This window comes from Ovis canadensis, chromosome 3 (genome assembly GCF_042477335.2).
Source record: "Ovis canadensis isolate MfBH-ARS-UI-01 breed Bighorn chromosome 3, ARS-UI_OviCan_v2, whole genome shotgun sequence".
NCBI lineage: Eukaryota > Metazoa > Chordata > Mammalia > Artiodactyla > Bovidae > Ovis > Ovis canadensis.
In genome coordinates this window covers 225,601,680-225,622,421 of record NC_091247.1, presented here as the reverse complement: position 1 = coordinate 225,622,421, position 20,742 = coordinate 225,601,680, and the positions used below count along the sequence as shown (strand labels likewise).

At 48.9% G+C, this 20,742-nt stretch overlaps 2 protein-coding genes across 8 annotated transcripts in view; one reads left to right on the top strand and one right to left on the bottom strand.

Moving 5' to 3' along the window:
- BIK (BCL2 interacting killer) overlaps positions 1-11,868 on the bottom strand; it is a 41,308-nt gene extending 29,440 nt beyond the window's left edge. Inside the window, exon 1 of the mRNA XM_069582015.1 lies at positions 11,475-11,868. Coding sequence (XP_069438116.1) covers positions 11,475-11,868 — 394 coding nt within the window. The remainder of the gene's footprint in view (positions 1-11,474) is intronic.
- The window catches only part of TTLL1 (TTL family tubulin polyglutamylase complex subunit L1), a 39,936-nt gene continuing 30,732 nt past the window's right edge, over positions 11,539-20,742 (top strand). Inside the window, exons 1-3 of one of the 7 annotated variants that reach the window (XM_069581706.1) lie at positions 11,628-11,796; positions 14,826-14,858; positions 15,620-15,706. The gene's annotated coding sequence lies outside the window, so the exon portion shown is untranslated. Of the gene's footprint in view, positions 11,797-14,825; positions 14,859-15,619; positions 15,707-20,742 lie in introns of all 7 variants that reach the window. The other 6 variants (XM_069581707.1, XM_069581705.1, XM_069581709.1 and 3 more) reach the window with 6 other exon arrangements.

Below are 20,742 nucleotides of genomic sequence, written 5' to 3'. Positions count from 1 at the left end.
CACCCCGCGTGATGAGCCCTCGGTAGACGTCTGTTTCACAGATGAGTGAATTTCCCCTTTGCCATCCTGGTTTTCAGTTTGATTTTATTGATTTGTTTATTTTTACATGTACACACTGCTCTATTTATTTCTGGCTGCGCTGGGTCTTCGTCACAGCCCGTGGGCTTTCTCTAGTTGGGGCGAGCGGGGGCTACTCTTCCTTGCGATGGGCGGGCTTCTCGTTGCAGCGGCCTCTCTCGTTGTGCAGCACAGCCGCAGAGTGTGTGGATGTGGTAGTTGTGACACACAGGCTTAGTCCACATGCCCCGGGGCATGTGGAAACTTCCCAGATTGAGGGTCAAGTCTGCGTCCCCTGCACAGGCAGGAGAATTCTGAACCCCTGGACCACGAGGGAAGTCCTTCCATCCCGTTTCATCATCAATAACAACCCTATAGGATGAGACCTGCAGCTTCCATTTTACAGAGGAGGAGACTGAGGGCCCGCAGGTGACGAGGTGCCTGCGAATCAGGACCCGGCTTCTCATTCCAGGTCCTGGGGTTTCCTCGTCTCACAACTGCTGATCGTGGCAATCTCAGCTCCCCTTCCCCTGCCTGGAAGAATGATGAGGGGCTGGGAAACCACAGTGTTCAGGGCTGTTTTCTCTCATAGGAATTGTTTATTTATTTATGGCCTCCCCAACTAGGGATCAAACCTGGGCCCTTGGCAGTGAGAGTGCGGAGTCCTAACCGCCAGATTGCCGAGGAACTCCCAGGAAATAATTTCATTTTATTTTAAGTTCTGCGGGGGGAAATTCCCTGGCAGCCCAGTGGTTAGGAGTTGGCGGTTTCACTGCTGAGGCTGTGGGTTCAAGCCCTGGTCTGGGAACTAAGATTCCCCCAAGCTCACTGGAAAAGACTCTGATGCTGGGAAAGACTGAAGGTGGGAGGAGAAGGGGACGACAGAGGATGAGATGATTGGATGTCTTCACCAACTCAATGGAGATGAGTTTGAACAAGGTCTGGGAATTGGTGATGGACAGGGAAGCCTGGCATGCTGCAGTCCATGGGGTCGCAAAGAATCAGACACGATTGAGTGACTGAACTGAACTGAACTGAAACTTCATGGAGCAGCAAAAAAAAAAAAACAACACAACGAAGTTCTGCGGTCTAGTCCTGTTTTCTGAAGAGGCATATATCCCCATGAATAACGAAAGAAACGCACATAAAACAATACTGATACCGCCCAACGTGTGAGCCGTTGATAACACCCCGCGCGGGCAGAGCTGCGGAAACCCTGTCTACTTGGGCAGCTGTACTGAGAACACACATGGATGCAGCCTCTCGGGAGGGCAGCTCGGTGTCTCAAAACATGCCAAATGCACGTCCTCTGACCCCGATCATTCACGGGGGGACCTTCTGGGCCAGAGGGTAGTGTGAGGAAAGGTGTGGGGGCTGGAAGCTCAAGAGTGGACCTTTGCCTTGGAAGGAAGGGAGCTGCTCACCCAGCAGGTGAGGGACTGGGCTGAGCCCCCCTGAGTGGACCATGCTTCCAGAGAAGCAGAATTCTGGAGAGGAGGCCCTGGCCTGAAACCTGGTGGTGGTGGTGTTCAGTGGTTCAGTCGTGTCCAACTCTGCGACCCCATGACCTGCAGCACGCCAGGCTTTCCTGTCCTTCACCATCCCGCGGAGTTTGCTCAAACTCATGTTCATTGAGTCCATGATGCCATCCAACCATCTCATCCTCTGTTGCCCCTTTCTCCTCCTGCTCGCAATCTTGCCCAGCATCAGGGTCTGGAAACCTGCGTAGCCGCCTACATTGAGCTGGTACCCACAGCCCGAGGATCCCATGCACAATGGAATTCTCTTCTCTCTAATCTGGGGAAGCACGCTTTAGGAGCCCAACTCACAGACGAGGAAGCCGGCAGGCCAAAGCCCCAGCTGGAACTCAGGTGGGACTGACTCCCAGCTTCAGAGTCCCTCACCTGTTCACTCCCAGCCTGCCCTTGGCGTCTCCCCTGAGCAGCCTGACTCTGGAGACAACACAGGGCATCCAAAGCCCCTGCCCTTGGGGGCCTTAGCATCTAGACGGGTGGTTGGGTTTGGGAAAAACTATTCAGCCGACCCTGTAGAGGTCTGAGTCCTCTGATACCCGGCATCTGTGAGGTGGGACTGTTGATTCTGAGGGAAAAAGCGAAGCCCCATGCAGCCCCGTCAGGACCAAACATCCGCCCCTGTTAATCTGCAGGACCTGGGCCAAGTCTACATGGACCCCAGGAGAACCATGGGACCTGGGGCTTCCCTGGTGGCCCAGTGGTTAGAGTCTGCCTTGCAATGCAGGGCTTGTGGGTTCCATCTCTGGTCGGGCATCTTTGATCCCACATGCCGCAGAGCAACTAAGCCCGCATGCCACAACTAAGACCCGACACAGCCTGATCAATAAACTTTTTTTTTTAAGTTTGTTTTTTTTTTTTTTTTTTTTTAAGAAGAACTGTAGGGCCTGGGCCAGCCTCCTTTCCCCCATGAGCCTCAATTTTGCAGCTGTGCTGAACAGGGAAATGGTGTCAGCCTTTGCAGCCATGGAGATGTGATGCAGAGACCACAGTGTGACCTGGGCCAGGGGTGGGGGCGCCGTTTAATTCATCAGCCACTGCTTAGTCGCTCTGTCATGTCCAACTCTTTGTGACCCCATGGACTGTGGCCCGCCAGGCTCCTCTGTCCATGGGGACTCTCCAGGCAAGAATACTGGAGTGGGCTGCCATGCCCTCCTCCAGGGGATCTGCCCAACCCAGGGATCGAACCCACATCTCTTGTGTCTCCTGCACTGGCAGGTGGACTCTTTACCAGTAGCGCCACCTGGGAAGCCCCCTCATGGGGTGAGGACCCAGTAACTTAACGTTTCAAATGAATTGTGTGCTTTCTAATGCTGGTCCTGCCCTCTAAACAGAGCTCACAACCCACTCTTGGGCAACCATGGTGTCAAGAAATAAGCTATTCCTGAGGGGTTTTCCCAAGGGGGTCCAGGTCTTCATTCCCTCCCCATTTCTGTTCTCACCCATTTCTTTCTTTTTCTGGCCATGCTGTGCAGCTTATGGGATCCTAGCTCCCCAACCAGGAATTGAGCCCAGGCCCTTAGCAGTGAAAGCAGAGAGTCCTAACCACCTGACCACCAGGGACGTCCCCTCTCACTGAGCTCACAGAAACTCTGCTCCTTTGGCTCCAGACCAGACAGCTCTCACCCCCAACTCCCACTGTGGGTCAAAAATGGGTGTGACAGAGCCAGGGCCAGTACCGGAGCCCAGCCCCCTCCTCAGTCCTTAGAGCAGGGGTCCCCAACCTTGTGGGCACCAGGGACCAGTTTTGTGGAAGATAATTTTTCCATGGACCAGGGTAGAGGGGTGGCTTCGGGATGATTCAAGCACATGGTATTCATTGTGGACTTTGTTTTTATTATTATTACATCAGCATCATCTCAGATCATTAGGCATAAAACCCCGGAGGTTGGGGACCCCAGTCTTAGAGGATGCTCGGTCTGGATCTTGGTTCTGGCCTTCTGGCCTCCACACAGCAGGGGCTCCGAGTGAGGGTGCTGGGGGCCTGGCTACACCAGGGCCTGAGCATGGCACTGAGGCTGTAGGAGGCTTTAGGGGGGAGGGACAGCATTAGTGGGGGGCAGGTGAGGAGGCTGTGGGGCTGAGGGCAGTGTGCCTACAGGGCCAGGCGTGCTGGCTGGCCTGAGTCAGCAGGGCGGTGGCTTGTGCTGGTTGTCAAGCAACACTGGGCACCCCTGGAGGTTCGTCATGGCCTCAGGGAACTGGGCTGAGGCTCCACCAGAACCCTCGAGTGGTTCTGGCTGGCACCTTGACAACGGCAGGCTGGCCTCCGCAGCAGCAGCATGAGTCGGTCAGGGCAATCAGTGACCGTCACAGCTGGACTGATGATACAAATGGGCATCATGACATTGGGCAAGCTATTTCCTGCCTCCAAGCTTCAGGTTCCTTTTTTTTTTTTCAGGTACCATATTTAAAGAGTAGGGAAATCATATCATATCATCCTTGCTACTGAGATAAATAAATAAACCTAACAACAAGAAATAAGTGTTGATGAGGATGTGAAGAGATTGGGACCCTTGTGCCTTGTTGGAGGGAGTATAAAATGGGACTTCCTTGGTGGTCCAATGACTAAGATTCTGAGTTCCCAATGCAGGGGGTCCAGGTTTGAGCCATGGTCAGGGAACTAGACCCCCACATGCTGCAACTAAGAAAAAAATAAGTGCTGTAGCCAGGGTGGTCAAGGTGTGGAATCGGTGGCTGTGGCCTCTGGGCCACCAGGCTCAGGGTGCAGGCAGGCAGCGGAGCCGGGCAGGACCCACGGCCAGTAGAGGGGGAGCTGACCTCCTGCTGCAGGACTTGCAGGCCGTTTTCTGCCTCCACTCAGGTCAGGAAGCATATGGAACCTCAAGCAAAACCAGTGTTTCAAAGTCTACCAAAATGTGCCTTCCGTGGTGGTTATGACAGAGGTGGGTTTGAACCCAAAAGGACAAAACGCGAGGCAGCACTGGAACCAGGCGTGAGTCTTACTGCCAATAAGGAAAGGTGAGCAATGTTTATCAGTGGATTATGCTTCTAAATCACAAGTACAGGGAGCATCTCCTCACATAGCAGTCAAAAATCAATGATGCTAAAGATTTACTAGAGGGTCAAGTTAAAACATGAAGTAAATGGATGATGTGTTTTTTTGTTTGTTTTTTTTTTTTTTTTTGCCAAGCTGCACAGTCTGTAATGTCTTTGTTCCCCAGAGACTGAAATCAGGCCCTCCACAGTGAGAGTATGGCGTCCTAACCACTGGACTGCCAGGGAGTTCCTGTATGGTGAAGTTGAAGTACTTATTCATTTATGTACCGGCTTCCCTGGTGGCTCAGATGGTAAAGAATCCACCTGCAATGCTGGACACCCAGGTTCAATCCCTGGGTCAGGAAGATCCCCCACTCCAGTATCCTTGCCTGGAGAATCCCCATGGACAGAGGAGCCTGGCAGGCTGCAGTCCATGGGGTCGCAGAGTTGGACATGACTGAATGACTAAGCCCACACTCACGCACCAGCTTTTTTTAATAACGTGCCTCAAAACTTAAAAAAAGTTGCAGCCACTGTGGAAAACAGTATGACAGTCCCTCAAAAAAAAAAAAAAAGCACACAGAATTGTCAAAGGATCCAGCAAGCCCATATTTGAGAATATATCCAAAAGAAATTGAAATCAGACCCTTGAACAGATATTTGAACACTCACGTTCAGACTTATTCACAATGGTCAAAAGGTCATTCACAACTCAAATCCGTGCCCACTGACTGATGAATGAACAAACAGCATGGTAAATACATACAGAGGAATATTACTCAACCTTAAAAAGAAAAATAAACATTCCCACACAGGCTACCACAGGGATGAAGCGTGAGGATATTATGCTAAATGAAACAAGCCAGTCACCAAAAGCCGGATTCTAAATGTTTTCACTTGGGTGAAACACCTGCAGGAGGAAGATTCGTGGAGACAGAAAGCAGGATGGTGGTCGCTAGGGCTGGGGGAGGAGAATGGGAATTAGTGTTCAGTGGGAAAAGTTTCCGTTTTGGAAGATAACTAAGTTCTAGAGATTGGTTACCCATGGACATACTGGATCACAACACTGAACTGAACACTTTAAAAGGGTTAATATAGGAAATCAGTCCTGACTGTTCATTGGAAGGACTGATGCTGACGCTGAAGCTCCAATACTTTGGCCACCTGATGCAAAGAACTGACTCACTGGAAAAGACTGGGATGCTGGGCAAGACTGAAGGCAAGAGGAGAAGGGGACGACAGAGGATGGTTGGATGGCATCATCAACTCGATGGACATGAGTGTGAGCAAGCTCCGGGAGTTGATGATGGACAGGGAAGGACAGGGAAGCCTGGTGTGCTGCAGTCCATGGGGTCACACAGAGTGGGACACAACTGACTGAACTGACTGATTGATAGTAATTTTTATGTTGCATGTATTAATATTTTACCACGTTAAAAAAATAAGTATGAGATAAAACCACTCACCAGGTAGGGTCCTTGAGAGGGTGTAACGAAGGGAGTTCTGGCTAAGATCTTAGGGTGCTGTCCTGTACGCAGGAGGGCGGGCTTCATGGGCCGGCCACCTGGGCAGCCGCCCAGGGCCCCCATGCTCAGATTGGCCCCTCACGTGGTTAATGCTGCTGTAGTTGTTCTGAAATTCCTAATAATTTTTGAACAAGAGTTGCCACATTTTCATTTTGCATTGAACCTCAAAATGACGTAACTGAGAGTTCTGGCCCTCAGTCAATGAGAAGCTGGTGGTTCTTAGCAAAAAAGACACCGGGACATACTTTGTCATCAACCTTGTTGGGATGAGCTGGGTGAAGGACGTGCCGTGTTCAGGGTGGAGAAGGGTGTGGGGGCCGCATGAAGACAGCACCTCTGCCTGGGGAGGGGGAGGGGCAGCAGGCCCACCTGCCAAGGAAGCAGAGAGCCATAGATAGTAGAGGCTGGGAAGGGGCTGGGCCAGATCACCCCGAGATGGGGTCTTGACCCCACGGTGTTGTTCAGTCGCCGAGTCGTGTCTGCCTCTTTGTGACTCTGTGGACTGCAGCACGCCAGGTTCCTCTGACCTTTACTATCTCCTGGAGTGTGCTCAAATTCATGTCCATCGAGTCACTGATGCTATCTAACCAGCTCATCCTCTGTCTCCCCCTTCTCCCACTGCCCTCAACCTCTCCCAGAATCAAGGTCTTTTCCAATGAGTTGGCTCTTCACATCAGGTGGACAAAGTATTGGAGCTGATCCCATTCCTTGCTGGTATTTCAAGACTCCCTTGGCGGAATATGACCCCGAGGAACCAGCCTCAGAAACCAGTCACTGCAGGGACGTCTCATCTGGGAAACAGTGTTTATTGAACACCTGCTACGAGCCAGCAGTAAGCACGTCATCTGTGAACTTCTGGTTCTCATTACCTCCTGGGGTTAAGGGCTGAGGCGGGAACCGAGGTGGAGCAGGGGCAGCAGCGGGGTGCATATTAACTCTGGCTCCACTAGATGGCGCCAAACATAAATGATGATGGACCCAAAGCACTCCCGGGCCTGGGCAAGGCGGTGCGGAGGCCTCCGGAAGCCTGCAAAGCTCACAGCATCACCTTGAAAGTGCACCCATCTCTCCGGGAGGTGGCTCTTTGCTTTTTTTGCTTTCAGGAGGCAGTAGTGTGAACCATCAGCCTTCGTAGGTTCAAATCCAGACTCTGCCACTTAAAAGTTCCACACATTTTCACAACTTAAAACTTTTATTTATTTCCCTTGCTTAATGTAAGTTTTATAGTCTCGTTAGCTTTTCATTACTTTTTTAAAAATTCACAATTTTTAATTGATTAAATCAAAATAGAATAACAATTGAGATCTACAAATGAGACCAATGGATTTCTTTGGGGGTAGGAGAGGAGATAATTTCACTTATTTGGGGTACAAAGTTAGTGTGTTCGCTATCATCAAATCAGTTGCAAGTGGTCACAAGGAAACAGCATTCTTAGCTTTCTGGAGCAGGTAGTGGGCTGGATTTGACCGATTGTTTGCTGACTCTTGATCTTGTGTATTAACTGTGTTAATATAATAGGGAAGAACATTTTTGTATTCTATTACAAGTTGATCACTGAAGGAATGCTGCCTATAAACTTAAGTTATACATTATATAATGGCCCATCTCTGGGGATCCTGCTCTCCCGGTAAAGAGTATTAAGCTAAAATACCTTTGTTTAGCTCATAGGAAACCTCCTGACCAGGTCCACCTGTGAACGGCGGCAGGAGGGAGAAATTAACAAATCCCCTCTGGAGGCCGACAGAAGCCAAGAAGTGTTTGACTTTACACCCTTCCCCTTTTAGTATAGGAGGAGTCTGAATTCTAACTCAGGCAAGATGGTTCTTTAGGACATGTGCCTACCATCTTCTTGGTTAGTCGGCTTTTTCAAAAAAGTCATTATTCCTTGCTCCCAAAACCTGTCTCTCGATTTATTGGGCTTGTTGGCCTGTCATGTGACAAGCAGTATGAGCTTAGACTCTGTTTCCTTGGCAGTGTTGGTTTTTTCCAATGAAAGGTTTGTTTTCTGATGTCTAGACCTACATGTGCGCTAATTATAAAAGAGTGTTTTAAGCAGTGAACTACTGCAGAATGATACACACGGCAGCTGCAGATTTGTGCCCTGTAATAATGATGTTGGTGATTAACAAATTCAGAAGAGTGACAAACACTAATGCACTTTGCGTGTCATAAATAATGAGTTACTCTTTCAGGAACAAATGCTAAAAGAAAGGTAAAAAAGAGAGAGAGACTGCAGCTGTCCTATGCCCAGACACCTAGAACGTGACAGAGCAGGTTTGTAAATTGTTGCTCCTCTCTTCACGCTGCCTTCAAGGATATTTTCATGGCTGACAAATGTCTGGGGTACATGCTGTTTTACTGTGTATGAATTCAACAAATATTTGAGGAACTAGTGTGTGCTATACAGAAGCACCTTTTAAAATTCTTTTAAAACTAATCTTCCCAACAACCCTTCAATGTAGGTGCTATTGTCTCCATTTATGAATAAGAAACTGAGGCTCAGACAAGTGACATGACCTACCACGAGCCACAAAGCTAGTGCATTCTGGAGTGAGGATTCAATCTAGACCTGGCTTCAGTTTTAAATTTCTCACTAGCCCGGTTGCCTTTTCCTAACAGATGGAGTTTTAAAACTTTTCACAGTTTTCAAGTTGGGCACAATGAAGGACAGAAACGGTTTGGACCTAACAGAAGCAGAAGATATTAAGAAGAGGTGGAAAGAATACACAGAAGAACTACACAAAAAAGATCTTCATGACCCAGATAACCACGATGGTGTGGTTACTCACCTAGAGCCAGACATCCTGGAATGTGAAGTCAAGTGGGCCTTAGAAAGCATCACTACGAACAAAGCTAGTGGAGGTGATGGAATGCCAGTTGAGCTGCTTCAAATCCTAAAAGATGATGCTGTGAAAGTGCTGCACTCAATGTGCCAGCAAATTTGGAAAACTCAGCAGTGGCCACAAGACTGGAAAAAGTCAGTTTTCATTCCAATCCCAGAAAGGCAATGCCAAAGAATGTTCAAACTACCACACAATTGCACTCATCTCACATGCTAGCAAAGTAATGCTCAAAATTCTCCAAGCCAGGCTTCAACAGTATGTGAAACATGAACTTCCAGATGTTCAAGCTGGTTTTAGAAAAGGCAGACGAACCAGAGATCAAATTGCCAATATCTGCTAGATCATCAAAATAGCAAGAGAGTTCCAGAAAAACATCTACTTCTGCTTTATTGACTACACCAAACCCTTTGTGTGGATCACAACAAACTGTGGAAAATTCTTCAAGAATGGGAATACCACAGATTGGGATACCAGACCACCTTACCTGCTTCCTGAGAGATCTGTATGCAGATCAAGAAGCAACAGTTAAAACTGGACGTGGAACAACAGACTGTTTCCCAATTGGGAAAGGAGTATGTCAAGGTTTATATTGTCCCCTTGCTTATTTAGCTTATATGCAGAGTATGTCATGCAAAATGCCAGGCTGAATGAAGCACAAGCTGGAATCAAGATTTCCGGGAGAAATAGCAATAAGCTCAGGTATGCAGATGACACCACACTATGGCAGAAAGCGAAGAGCAACTAAAGAGCCTCTTGATGAGAGTGAAAGAGGAGAGTGAAAAAGCTGGCTTAAAATTCAACATTCAAAAAACTAAGATCATGGTATCTTGTCCCATCACTTCATGGCAAATAGATGGGGAAACAATGGAAACAGTGACAGACTTTATTGTTTTAGGCTCCAAAATCACTGCAGATGGTGACTGCAGCCATGAAATTAAAAGATGCTTGCTTCTTGGAAGAAAAGCTATGACCAACCTAGACAGCATATTAAAAAGCAGAGACATTACCTTGCCAACAAAGGTCCATCTAGTCAAAGCTACGGTTTTTCCAGTAATCATGTATGGATGTTAAGAGTTGAACCATAAAGAAAACTGAGAGCTGAAGAATTGATACCTTTGAACTGTGGTGTTGGAAAAGACCCTTGAGAGTCCCTTGGACTGCAAGGAGATCAACCCAGTCAAACCTAAAAGATGGAGTATATTCAGTCCTGAATATTCATTGGAAGGACTGATGCTGAAGCTGAAACTCTAATCCCTTGGCCACCTGATGCAAAGAACTGACTCCTTAGAAAAGACCCTGATGCTGGAAAAGACTGAAGGCGGGAGGAGAAGGGGACACGACAGAGGATGAGATGGTTGGATGGCATCACTGACTGGATGAACATGAGTTTGAGCAAGCTCCAGGAGTTAGTGATGGTCAGGGAAGCCTGGCGTGCTGCAGTCCATGGGGTCACAAAGAGTTGGACATGACTGACCAACTGAACTGAGCTGAACAGAACAGGAGTTTTAAAAATCTAGTTTGAGGAATTATACCTGTCCCACGCTCAGGGAACACTTCAAAAATGAGGTGACCTTTGAGTAGGCCACTTACCACTACTTGCTGATCGCAACTTGTATGTTATCCCTATGACAAACCCTACGTAGCTGGTGCTATGAACAGTCCTAGTTTTACAGATACTGAAGCTGAGCAACAGAGGAGATGAAGAGAGGGACTAGAGCCCAGGGCCCCAGGCATCATACTGCTCTACTTGCCACTATCAGGCTGGATCCCAGGCCCCGATCCCTTGCAGTCTCATTTCTGGGCCCCTGAAGGTTGCGAGACCCCTGGGGATGGTGGCCTCGGTGGTTCCTCACAGGACATCTCTCAGTCAGTTCAGTCGCTCAGTCGTGTCCGATTCTTTGCAACCCCATGGACTGAAGCACACCAGGCCTCCCTATCCATAGCCAATTTCCAGAGTTCACTCAAACTCATGTCCATTGAGTCGGTGATGCCATCCAACTGTCTCATTCTCTGTCACGTCCCCTTCTCCTCCCGCCTTCAGTCTTTCCCAGCATCAGGGTCTTTTCTAAGGAGTCAGTTCTTCGCATCAGGTGACCAAAGTATTGGAGTTTCAGCTTCAGCATCAGTCCTTCCAGTGAATATTCAGGACTGATTTCCTTTAGGATTGACTGGGTTGATCTCCTTGCAGTCCAAGGAACTCTCAAGAGTCTTCTCCAACACCACAGTTCAAAAGCATCCATTCTTCGGCGCTCAGCCTTCTTTACAGTCCAACTCTCACATCCATACATGACTACCAGAAAAACCATAGCCTTGACTAGACGGACCTTTGTCGGCACAGTAATGTCTCTGCTTTTTAATATGCTGTCTAGGTTGGTCATAGCTTTCTTCCAAGAAGCAAGCATCTTTTAATTTCATGGCTGCAGTCACCATCTGCAGTGGTTTTGGAGCCCCACCCCAAATAAAGTCTGTCACTGTTTCCATTGTTTCCCCATCTATTTGCCATGAAGTGATGGGACCGGATGCCACGATCTGAGTTTTCGGAATGTTGAGTTTTACGTCAACCCCCGTGCGTAGCGGGCTGTACAGGTTGGAGGCGCAGCTGCAGAAGAGGGGACAGTCTAACCCCGGAAGCAGTCGCGGCGCCGGCAACGCCGCGTCTCCGGTTGCCAGGGCGCCGCCCCGGAAGTAGAGCGCGGCGGGTGGAGGGCCGGTCCGCGCCGGGTAAGCGGGCCGTGTCCTCCAGCGATTGCTGAGGGGGGCTGGAGGCGGGACCGGGCCGTGGCGCGGGGGCGCCGTGCTCCGGGCTCCCGGGCGCTTCTCAGCGCTCTGCGCCCACAGGTGAGGCTCCGCCACCGGCGCCGCCGCCTCCGGGACCGAGGGTGTGGCCGTGCTGGGTGGGCGAGTGCGCATGCGCGAGCGGTTGTGGGCGCTGGTCTCCGCGGTTTAGATGCTGCCGGCCGGACTCGCTGTCCCTGGGGGGAATCCCGCGCTGCCCACTGTGCTCCTTTTCTTCCTCCGAGTTCCTATGACTTGTGCCTCTCGATCCTTGTAATTGCATTCCTCTTATCAGTTATTCCAGAATTTAATTGTGCCTCGGCTTTTTCATTCATTTGCAATCTGTATTGTTTCTGTAGGCGTCTTTCAGGGCGCAGTGTACCTGTGGCTAGCGCTCTGGACGGGAGACAGGAGATGAGTGTCCCCCCGCTCCGCTCGCCTCTCTCTCGGGATCTGAACGTCGGCGTTTCCCCTCTTTTCCCTCCCTGTTTTCCCATCATTAGAGGGGGTGGGGTAGACATACCCCCTTACAGTAGCTGAGGCATAGGGGGAATTCATTCTGGAACTAAAAGTATCTTATTGTTGTAAGCCGTTTGCGGTTTGCAGAGCGGTTTTTCTTAAAGGGAATATTCAGAAGCGTGATTGGGGGCTGGGTTGTGGCGGTACTAAAAAGATTGGCCCTGCCCTGCTCTCAGGGAGTTACATGCGCCGGTCAACACGTGCTAGCAGTGGGAATGAGGAGACTGACCGGGCGACGCAACTGCAACCGGATGCTCCGCGCCCATGTGAAGTCGGCGTTTCTATTATGATTTTATTTCTAGGTGGCTTTCCCCCCCACCCCGCCAAAAAAAAGACAAGCTAAAAAGGGATGCACATGTCCTGGGATCCTGGCGGAGCTGGGACTTTATTGAAACTTACAGTGATCAGACTGACTGGAAGAGTGGGATGAGGGCAGGGCAGAGAGTGCGTCCATGGTCCTATAGCTGGAAGAGTGAAATGACTCCCGCGAATGTGGGTTCTGCCTGCAATCTGCTGTTCCTCCTGAGAGGTTGTTCTGGCTTTTGTCCGGGAATAGTCAGTCGTAACTCCAGGAGGTAGAGGCCTCTTGGCAGAGTTCTGTCTTCCTGGGCACAGAGATTCCCCAAGACGTTCCACTGTTCAGCGGAAATCAGCTGGACTCCCTCCCGGCCTCCTGCTTCTCGCCCGGATAAATCTGTAGAAGTGTTTGCGGATGACCGCGTCCTGGGTGTCGCCCTTGCGAGACTGGTGGCCGCTGTAGGGCTAGGCTGCGCCTGCTTCGCTGCTTGGCACTTGCTTGCGTGTGGCGGGAATCCGTGCCTTTTTCTTGGCCTCGCAGGGCCTTTTGCAGCATGTGGGACCTTCAGTCTGCATGACAGCATTCGGGGTCTTTAGTTGTGGCATGTGCGATCTCCTTCTCTGACCAGGGATAGAACTTGGGCCCCCTGCGTTGGGAGCACAGAGTCTTAGCCACTGGCCCACCAGGGAAGTCCCTCATGTCTTCTGTTAAGTCATCAAATACTGACTGACAGCCTGCTGTTACCAGATGCTGTTCTGGGTGCTGGGGGTTCGGCAGAGATAAGACGGAGCAGCATTCCTGCTCCCATGGTGACATATATGTATTGAAGACAGGTAGTTGCCAAGGGACCAAACACGTGAACTACACCAGGTCTTTTCAAACTTGAGCACTCAGGAATGCCCTGAGAACTTAAAACACAGATTCCTGGGGCCCACCCCCGGAGATCTGAATGCGTCATCCTACTGCGTGTGCGTGGGTTGGGGTGGAGGATTTGTGTTTCTAATAAGCACCAGGTCATGATGCCGATGCTGCCGGCTCACAGATCGTGCTTTGAGTCAGCACCGGATTAAAGTCGTGTACACCGTGATTGCCATAGAGAAGTGACAACTTGGTAAATGGGGAGGACTGAGATGGGCTTGGGAAGGCTGCTGTGAGGGGTTGGCCTTTGAGAAAGGGCCAGATTTGGGGGACGAGCAAAGGCTTAAGAGTGGACGTCACTTGGTAGGTGAGAGGGCTGAAAAAGGCTGGAGCCTGGAGAGGGAAGGTGGGTGGAAGGATGCTGGGGGACAAGACTTGAGAGGCATGGGGGGCTGCAGGTGGACTGCGAGCTTTAATCTCAGCACAGTGGGCAGCTGCTTGCAGGCTCGTGAGCAGAGTGACAGGGTTTGCTTGTGTGTGTAAAAAGATCGGCCTGCCGCTGGTGAAGGATGGCTGCAGTGGGGTGACAGTGGGACCAAGGAAGCTCGTCATCGGGCCTGCTGTGGGTGTCCCAGATTGTGGGGACACTGGGGAAGTCTCTGAACGTGGAATCTTTTGGGTAGAGTGGGCATGATTTGCCGCTGGCCTGGATTGATGGTCACTTTCCCCTCAGGACTACAGTTGAATTTTATTGGGCTCTTAAAGCACTTTGAACACATTTCTTTCTTTTCTTTTTTTTTTTTTTTGGCTGTACCTTATGGCATGTGGGAACTTAGTTTCCTGACCAGGGATCACACCATGCCCCCTGCATTGGCAGTGTGGCGTCTTAACCAGTGGACTGCTGGGCAAGTCCCTGAATGCATCTCTTGCCTCCTCTGGATTGGGACTGTCCAGGAGCACCTGGTCCCAGGCAGCTCTGTGTCTCTCGTCACCCATCTGACACAGAGTGGCTGTCAATGCCGAGTGAAACCAGACAGATGAGAAGCTAGACTCTTGGTGGCCCGGACGCCCAGGGGTGTCCCTGGGGAAACCAGTTCTCAAGCTTGAGCACATCCTCCCCACTTGCCCCAGGAGTGGGACCCTTAAATAACCAGCAGCTCTCTGGATTCGGGATGGCCGACATACCTCAGCTGGTGACAGCCCGCTCTGACTTCGAGCTGTGTTCAGCATGAGGGCTCTCTCATCAGTCTCTGCTTTTCCTGCTGAGGTTTTTATGGTGCTCAGTTTTGAAAGTAGCCGACCTAGTGGCTTGAAAGTCTGAGGCGTCAGTTCCTATGAACCAGTAGAGAGGTGAGGTGTCAAGTTCATTACACAATACCACTAATCCTGCTTGGTTTTTTATTTTTTTCTATTTTAGGAGGAAGTCTCAGGAAAACAATCTGACAATCAGGTATTTATTTAGTTTTCTAAGGAAAAGGATTTCTCAGGTTTGAGGAAATGGCAGCCCACTCCAGTATTCTTGCCTGGAGAATCCCATGGACAGAGGAGCCCGGTGGGCTGCAGTCAGTCCATGGGGCCACAAAGAGTCGGACACGACTGAGCGACTTCACTTCACTTCACTGGCTTCTGTACTGCCAGGACTGGGCTGATGGCTCCTTTGTTCTAAGATGATTCCTGAGCCCCCTCACTGGCCCTGGCTGGGTGCTGGGGTGCCGGGGGCCAGGGTGAGGAACTCTGCCCATGGCAAAGGTCATGAGGAAGGAGTAAACGTGCAGCCCCAAGGCAGTAAAAATTCTTGGAAGAAATAAGTTTTTTGGTTATCAGAAAGAAAGGATCATAAAATGTCAGCAGGTCTCACTCATGGCCAGAAGATGATGTAAAATCCCTAAGACCTTTTTATGTGAAGCACCTGATTTTGATAAAGGTCAGGACTGCTGACCCCCTCGTGACTCTGTATTCATCCCTATATGTAGCAAAAGGTTTATAAGCAAACCCAAAAATAAAGAAATCGGATCAGTTTCCGGAAAGACTGATTCCCCCATGTCGTTTCTTTCTTGCTCCCCGTTTTGCTGGCTGAATTCCCATCTGGAGCATGGATGCTATTCCACGTAAACGAAGCTACTCAGCCTCTTTTTCTCCACTAATTTTCCTACTACACTATCCGTTTCTAATCTCTCTATATATCTATAATTACATATGTATTTTTCCAAGGATGCCGACGCCATCCCCACCTTTGAATTCCCTGGATCCACCGGGGCTGGACCCCGGCAAGTGGCGCCCGGAACAGGCTATTCGAAGGTAAGTTCCCCCAGCAATTGGGTCATCAGCCCTATTGCCACCCCCTTGGAGCAAGTAGGGTCATCAGCCCTATTGCTCTGGACAGCTAGGGTCATCAGCCCTGTTGTTTCCCCAGTGTAGAGTGTTCAGGGACGGATAGGACCCCACTTAGGGTGCCGCAGACCCCCCTGTAGGATAGGCAGGGTGAGTAGGAGTGGGAAGTGTTGAAGGGTTTAAGAGAAACCTGGTTTTGTAGAGGTTGAAAGAAACCTGCTTTCTTAGGGTTGAAAAGAAAACCCCCCTTGCAAAGGTAAAACCTTTGTTGAGGCAGACTTTTCTATAGAATCTTAATTTTCTGACATGGGTAACAGTGAGTCAAAAGAAAGACAGCTTTTTATAAGAGTAATTTTGCAGTCATTAAGTAAGAGAGAAATTAAAGTTAAGAAATCCAATAGTCAGTCATTTTTTCATTTGTACCAGACCAGTGTCCTTGGTTTCCGGAAGAAGGACACTGTGAACTTAGATACTTGGGTGAAGCTAAGGAAACAGCTAAAAACTTATTATACTTTACATGGGCCTGTAAATGCTTTTGCTCTGTGGAATATGATTAGAAATGTTCTGGACCCCCGTCATGAGGCTGTTAGATAGACTATGGGAGAGGCTATAGCGGTGGATGGTAGTGGGTCTCCACCTTCTACGCAGATCATATTTTCTGCCATTGGTGAACAAAAGCAGGGACACTATACCTCCCGGGGAAGGAGAGGACTTAGAGGACACTGTGGCTGGGCGCCCTGGCGAGCCCCCTCCCCCTCTACGCAAACCTTTAAAAATTTATCCAACATTTTCTGATTTAAGGCGACCACCCCACCTCCGCGTAGGCCTCCCAGTTCAGTTCAGTTCAAAAGCCTCCCAGAACATTGCCTAAGGTTGAAAAAGATAGGGAAATTTTTTTAAAACAAAGGAGCATTTAAAGCAGAGCCTGCTCCTTGCAGAAAACCCCCTGTGGGGGTGGGGGGGGGGTGCGCCTCACCCAAGCAAAAAAAAAAAAAAAAACGAGAAAAAGAGAAAAAAAAGGAAAAAAGAAAAGTAATCCTAACAAAAAGGATTCTAAAAATAAAAAGTGTTTCTCTTGTGGCCAAATGAGGCACTTTGTCGGCAGTGTCCTGCTAAACAGAGACAACAAGCCGTGCCAATCAACCCCAGGTAGCTCAGGCCTAGACCTCAGTTCCACCACCGCATCAATATTAACTCCTGTGGCGGTAACTCCGATTCCAATGGTCTTGGCTAGCCCCCTGCCTGAGGACATTCTGGACTTGTGCTAGGGCATAGCTCGATTTCTTTTCAAAGAATATCGGCCTGGTGTAGTAGATTCTGATTATACTGGGAAAATTAAAGTTTTGATCTCGCCGCCTACTAAAACTGTGCAAATTAATAAAGGCCAAAAAATAGCACAGCTTTTGCTTTCAGATAGGAAAAACCTTGACTTCTCAAGCCAAGAGCCCCAGAGGATTTGGATCTAGTAATCTAGCTTTTTGGGTGCAAAAAATTACGGTTCCTAGGCCTTTAACAGATCTTTACTGGCCCAGCTCCTGGCCCACCCATACTACTGAAAATGAGTTGATGGGATTTAAAAAAGTGGTATGCAGAGTGGAAGTGCTACAGAGGAAAAGGTGAGGGAGAGTTTAAAACCTTGGAGAGTAGTGAGTTCCCCATTGTGGGAGATATTCAATCAAAGATTAGATGGTTGCTTGTCATCTAAAAAGCTATAGACCAGATTTAGGTTACAAAAGGATAACTGGAGAAGCTTATAAAGATATTGTGCAACACCTCTTTACTTGCTTCTCATATTTAGGTCTGCCAAAAATTTTAAAAACTGATAATGCCCCTTTAAAGCTGCGGAGAGGTTGTTTACCAACTTTAAATGATTTCCAGGGAATTCGAAGGTGGGGATGGCATCGGCGTCCTTGGAAAAATACATATTTAATTATAGATATATAGAGAGATTAGAAACGGATAGTATAGTAGGAAAATTAGTGGAGAAAAAGAGGCTGAGTAGCTTGGTTTACATGGAATAGCATCCATGCTCCAGATGGGAATTCAGCCAGCAAAACGGGGAGCAAGAAAGAAACGACATGGGGGAATCAGTCTTTCCGGAAACTGATCCGATTTCTTTATTTTTGGGTTTGCTTATAAACCTTTTGCTACATATAGGGATGAATACAGAGTCACGAGGGGGTCAGCAGTCCTGACCTTTATCAAAATCAGGTGCTTCACATAAAAAGGTCTTAGGGATTTTACATCATCCTCTGGCCATGAGTGAGACATGAGCTGACATTTTATGATCCTTTCTTTCTGATAACCAAAAAACTTATTTCTTCCAAGGGTGCTTTTTCTTAAACCAGGCACCACCCTCCAAATAAAGTTACATTCCTATAGGGTGAGGGTGTAGTGAGTTACAATCAAGAAAGGAATTTATTTAACCCAAGGTTAACATGATTAATCTTAAAGGTTAATACTTATTTCTCCTATATGCTTAAAGGTTAATACTTATTTCTCCTATATGTTAGTTATATTCATTATAAGGGCAGGGAATATGGAGATTTAGCAGCAAACATCAGCCCAACAAATGAAAATCCTTTCACCAATGCTCCCCTTAAGATCTATTTAGTCTTAAGATAGTGATAAAGTTACATTTTTACATAGCAAGGACACAGTGATTTATAACAAAGTACAGTGATCTATTACAAAAGAGAAAATTCATTAACTCAAAAGTCTAGTATTGCTAACCTTAAAACCACTATATTTCCTTTTCTATATTCCCAATACATTGATTAATATAGTCCCAGGTGCCTAAGGGTATGGAGGCCTGGCAGCAATCATTGACTCAACAATGAGAAAAGCCCTATGCTAATTAAGACTCTCAAAATACAGCCAAAACTCTCTGTGCTGTTTATGTTTGAGAGGTAGTAAACAATCATGTGTGTAGTGGCAGGAGTATGGATAATCCTGTCACACAAGCTAGTCTGTCAGCAGAGAGGTTTGACCTAAGACATCCTTGTCACACCCAGGGCAGGGAATTAGCAGCAATTATTGGCACAACAAATGAAAAACCCTTCACCAATATAATTCCTAACCAACCCACTATACTAATAATTTCCAACTCCCCAAAAGAATTTGCCTTTAGTAAGTCTAAAACATCTCGTGCCTCTCAGATTGGGAGGCTGTAAACAATCACATGTGGCCGGACGAACCTATACAGGCGGGCTAGATAACCTTCAGAGGAGTCTGTAAGCTGAAACACTCTTGTCACGCTCAAGAATTTTTACTGCCTTGGGGCTGCACGTTTACTCCTTCTCCGAGAGAAATGGTTATGGGGGAGAGCCCCCCGTAAAGTCAGAGGTGTAGGTGAGAGCATAAAACAGACTCTGGTTTTGGGGTAGATGCTCGGGAACAGGGGGTTTCCTGAGGCTTGATCATGCCTTTGCGTATGCCAAGCCTCCTTCCTCATGACCTTTGCCATGGGTGGAGTTCCTCACACTGGCCCCCGGCACTGGGGGACCACCTGCTGCCCTGGGGGTGGTCAATGATGCCTGACAAGGGGGCTGCATGTAAACTGAGGGTTGACATCCCATGTGGGAGGGAGGCCGTGTGCAGTCCCTCTTACTCTCCAAGCCCCACTCTCCCAGCTGTAAGTGGGGACAGTACCTGCCTCCGGACGTCAGGTGAGCTGTAACCGCGTGCCCAGTAGACAAGGATCTGCACAGACTGCCCAGCCCGGAGCCCGGCGCGTCCTGGTGCTTCGTGAGTGGTGGCTGTCATTTCAGTGATGACAGAGACATGTCATCACTTCCTGCGCGAGGCGGGCTGGTCTCCCGACCCCAGTGGCGGGAGTGTGCAGGGCCGAATCAGGGGCAGCTTCACGGGGAAACTCCTTCCGCCTGACGCACTCGATTCAAACCCAGTTGACTGTTCGGAGAACCTGCCGTGTGCCAGGGCCGCGCCCGCCTGACCTTGCGGTAATCCCTGCAGTGCCGCCGAGGGGCTGTCACTTTCTTTTTCCATTTATTTCACTGGGGAGGCTGAGGCCCCAAGGACTTGCCAGTATCCGTGGCTCAGACGTTTCTGTGCGGGAGCAAACTGGGTCTCTGAGCCTCGGGTGTGGAGGGCGCCTCCGTCCCGCCTTGCTCTTCTCAAGATGCCTTTGCATCAGCTCGGTGGTGGAGTAAACGTCGATTTGGTGTATTTCTGAAAAGAGGTTCTTTTAAAGGAGAGGGGGCCTTACTTCTTTCTTTCCCTTCTAACCACGAATGACTGTCTTCTTGCTCAGCACTTTATACCATGCTCTGCTTCCAAAATTCATATGCATGCAGCTCCTTTTGTGTGTGAATTTCTTCTTCTTTTTCCCCTAGTGTTTAGGATGGTCATGTCTTGTATTGGTTTCCTAGGCCTGCAGTGTCAAAGTGCCACAAACTGGGCAGCTCCGTGAGGCAGGAGCCTGGAATCAGCGGGGGTGGGGGTTGGCAGAGGTGTACTCTCCTGAAGGATTCCAGGGGTGGGGGTCCTCGCGGCAGCCAGGTTCCGGGAGCCCCAGGCATCGTGGCAGCATAGCTCTATAACCTCCGCCTCCGTCTTCCCACGGCTGCATTCCCTCTGTGTCTGTCTGTCTGTCCCCTTGTCTTTGCAGGGTGTTGTCTGCCCCATGTGTGTCTGTGTCCAGCTTTCCATCTCGTAAGAGTATGTGGCGTTGGATTAAGGCTGACCTGAATGACCTCATCTTTTTTTGAGAACAGTTATTTATTTGGCTGGAAATTAAGCCCTTGTCAGTCACATGATTTGCAATTATTTTTTCCCAGCCCGTAAGTTGTCTTTTCATTTTGTTTATGAGTTCCTCTGCTGTACAAGAGTTAATAAGTTGATTAGGCCCCATTTGTTTATTCTTGCTTTTATTTCTGTTTCCTTGGGAGACTGACCTAAGAAAACGTTGGTACCGTTTACGTCAGGATGTTTTGGCTGTATTCTCTTCTAGGGGTTTTATGGTGTTGTCTCTCGCATTTAAG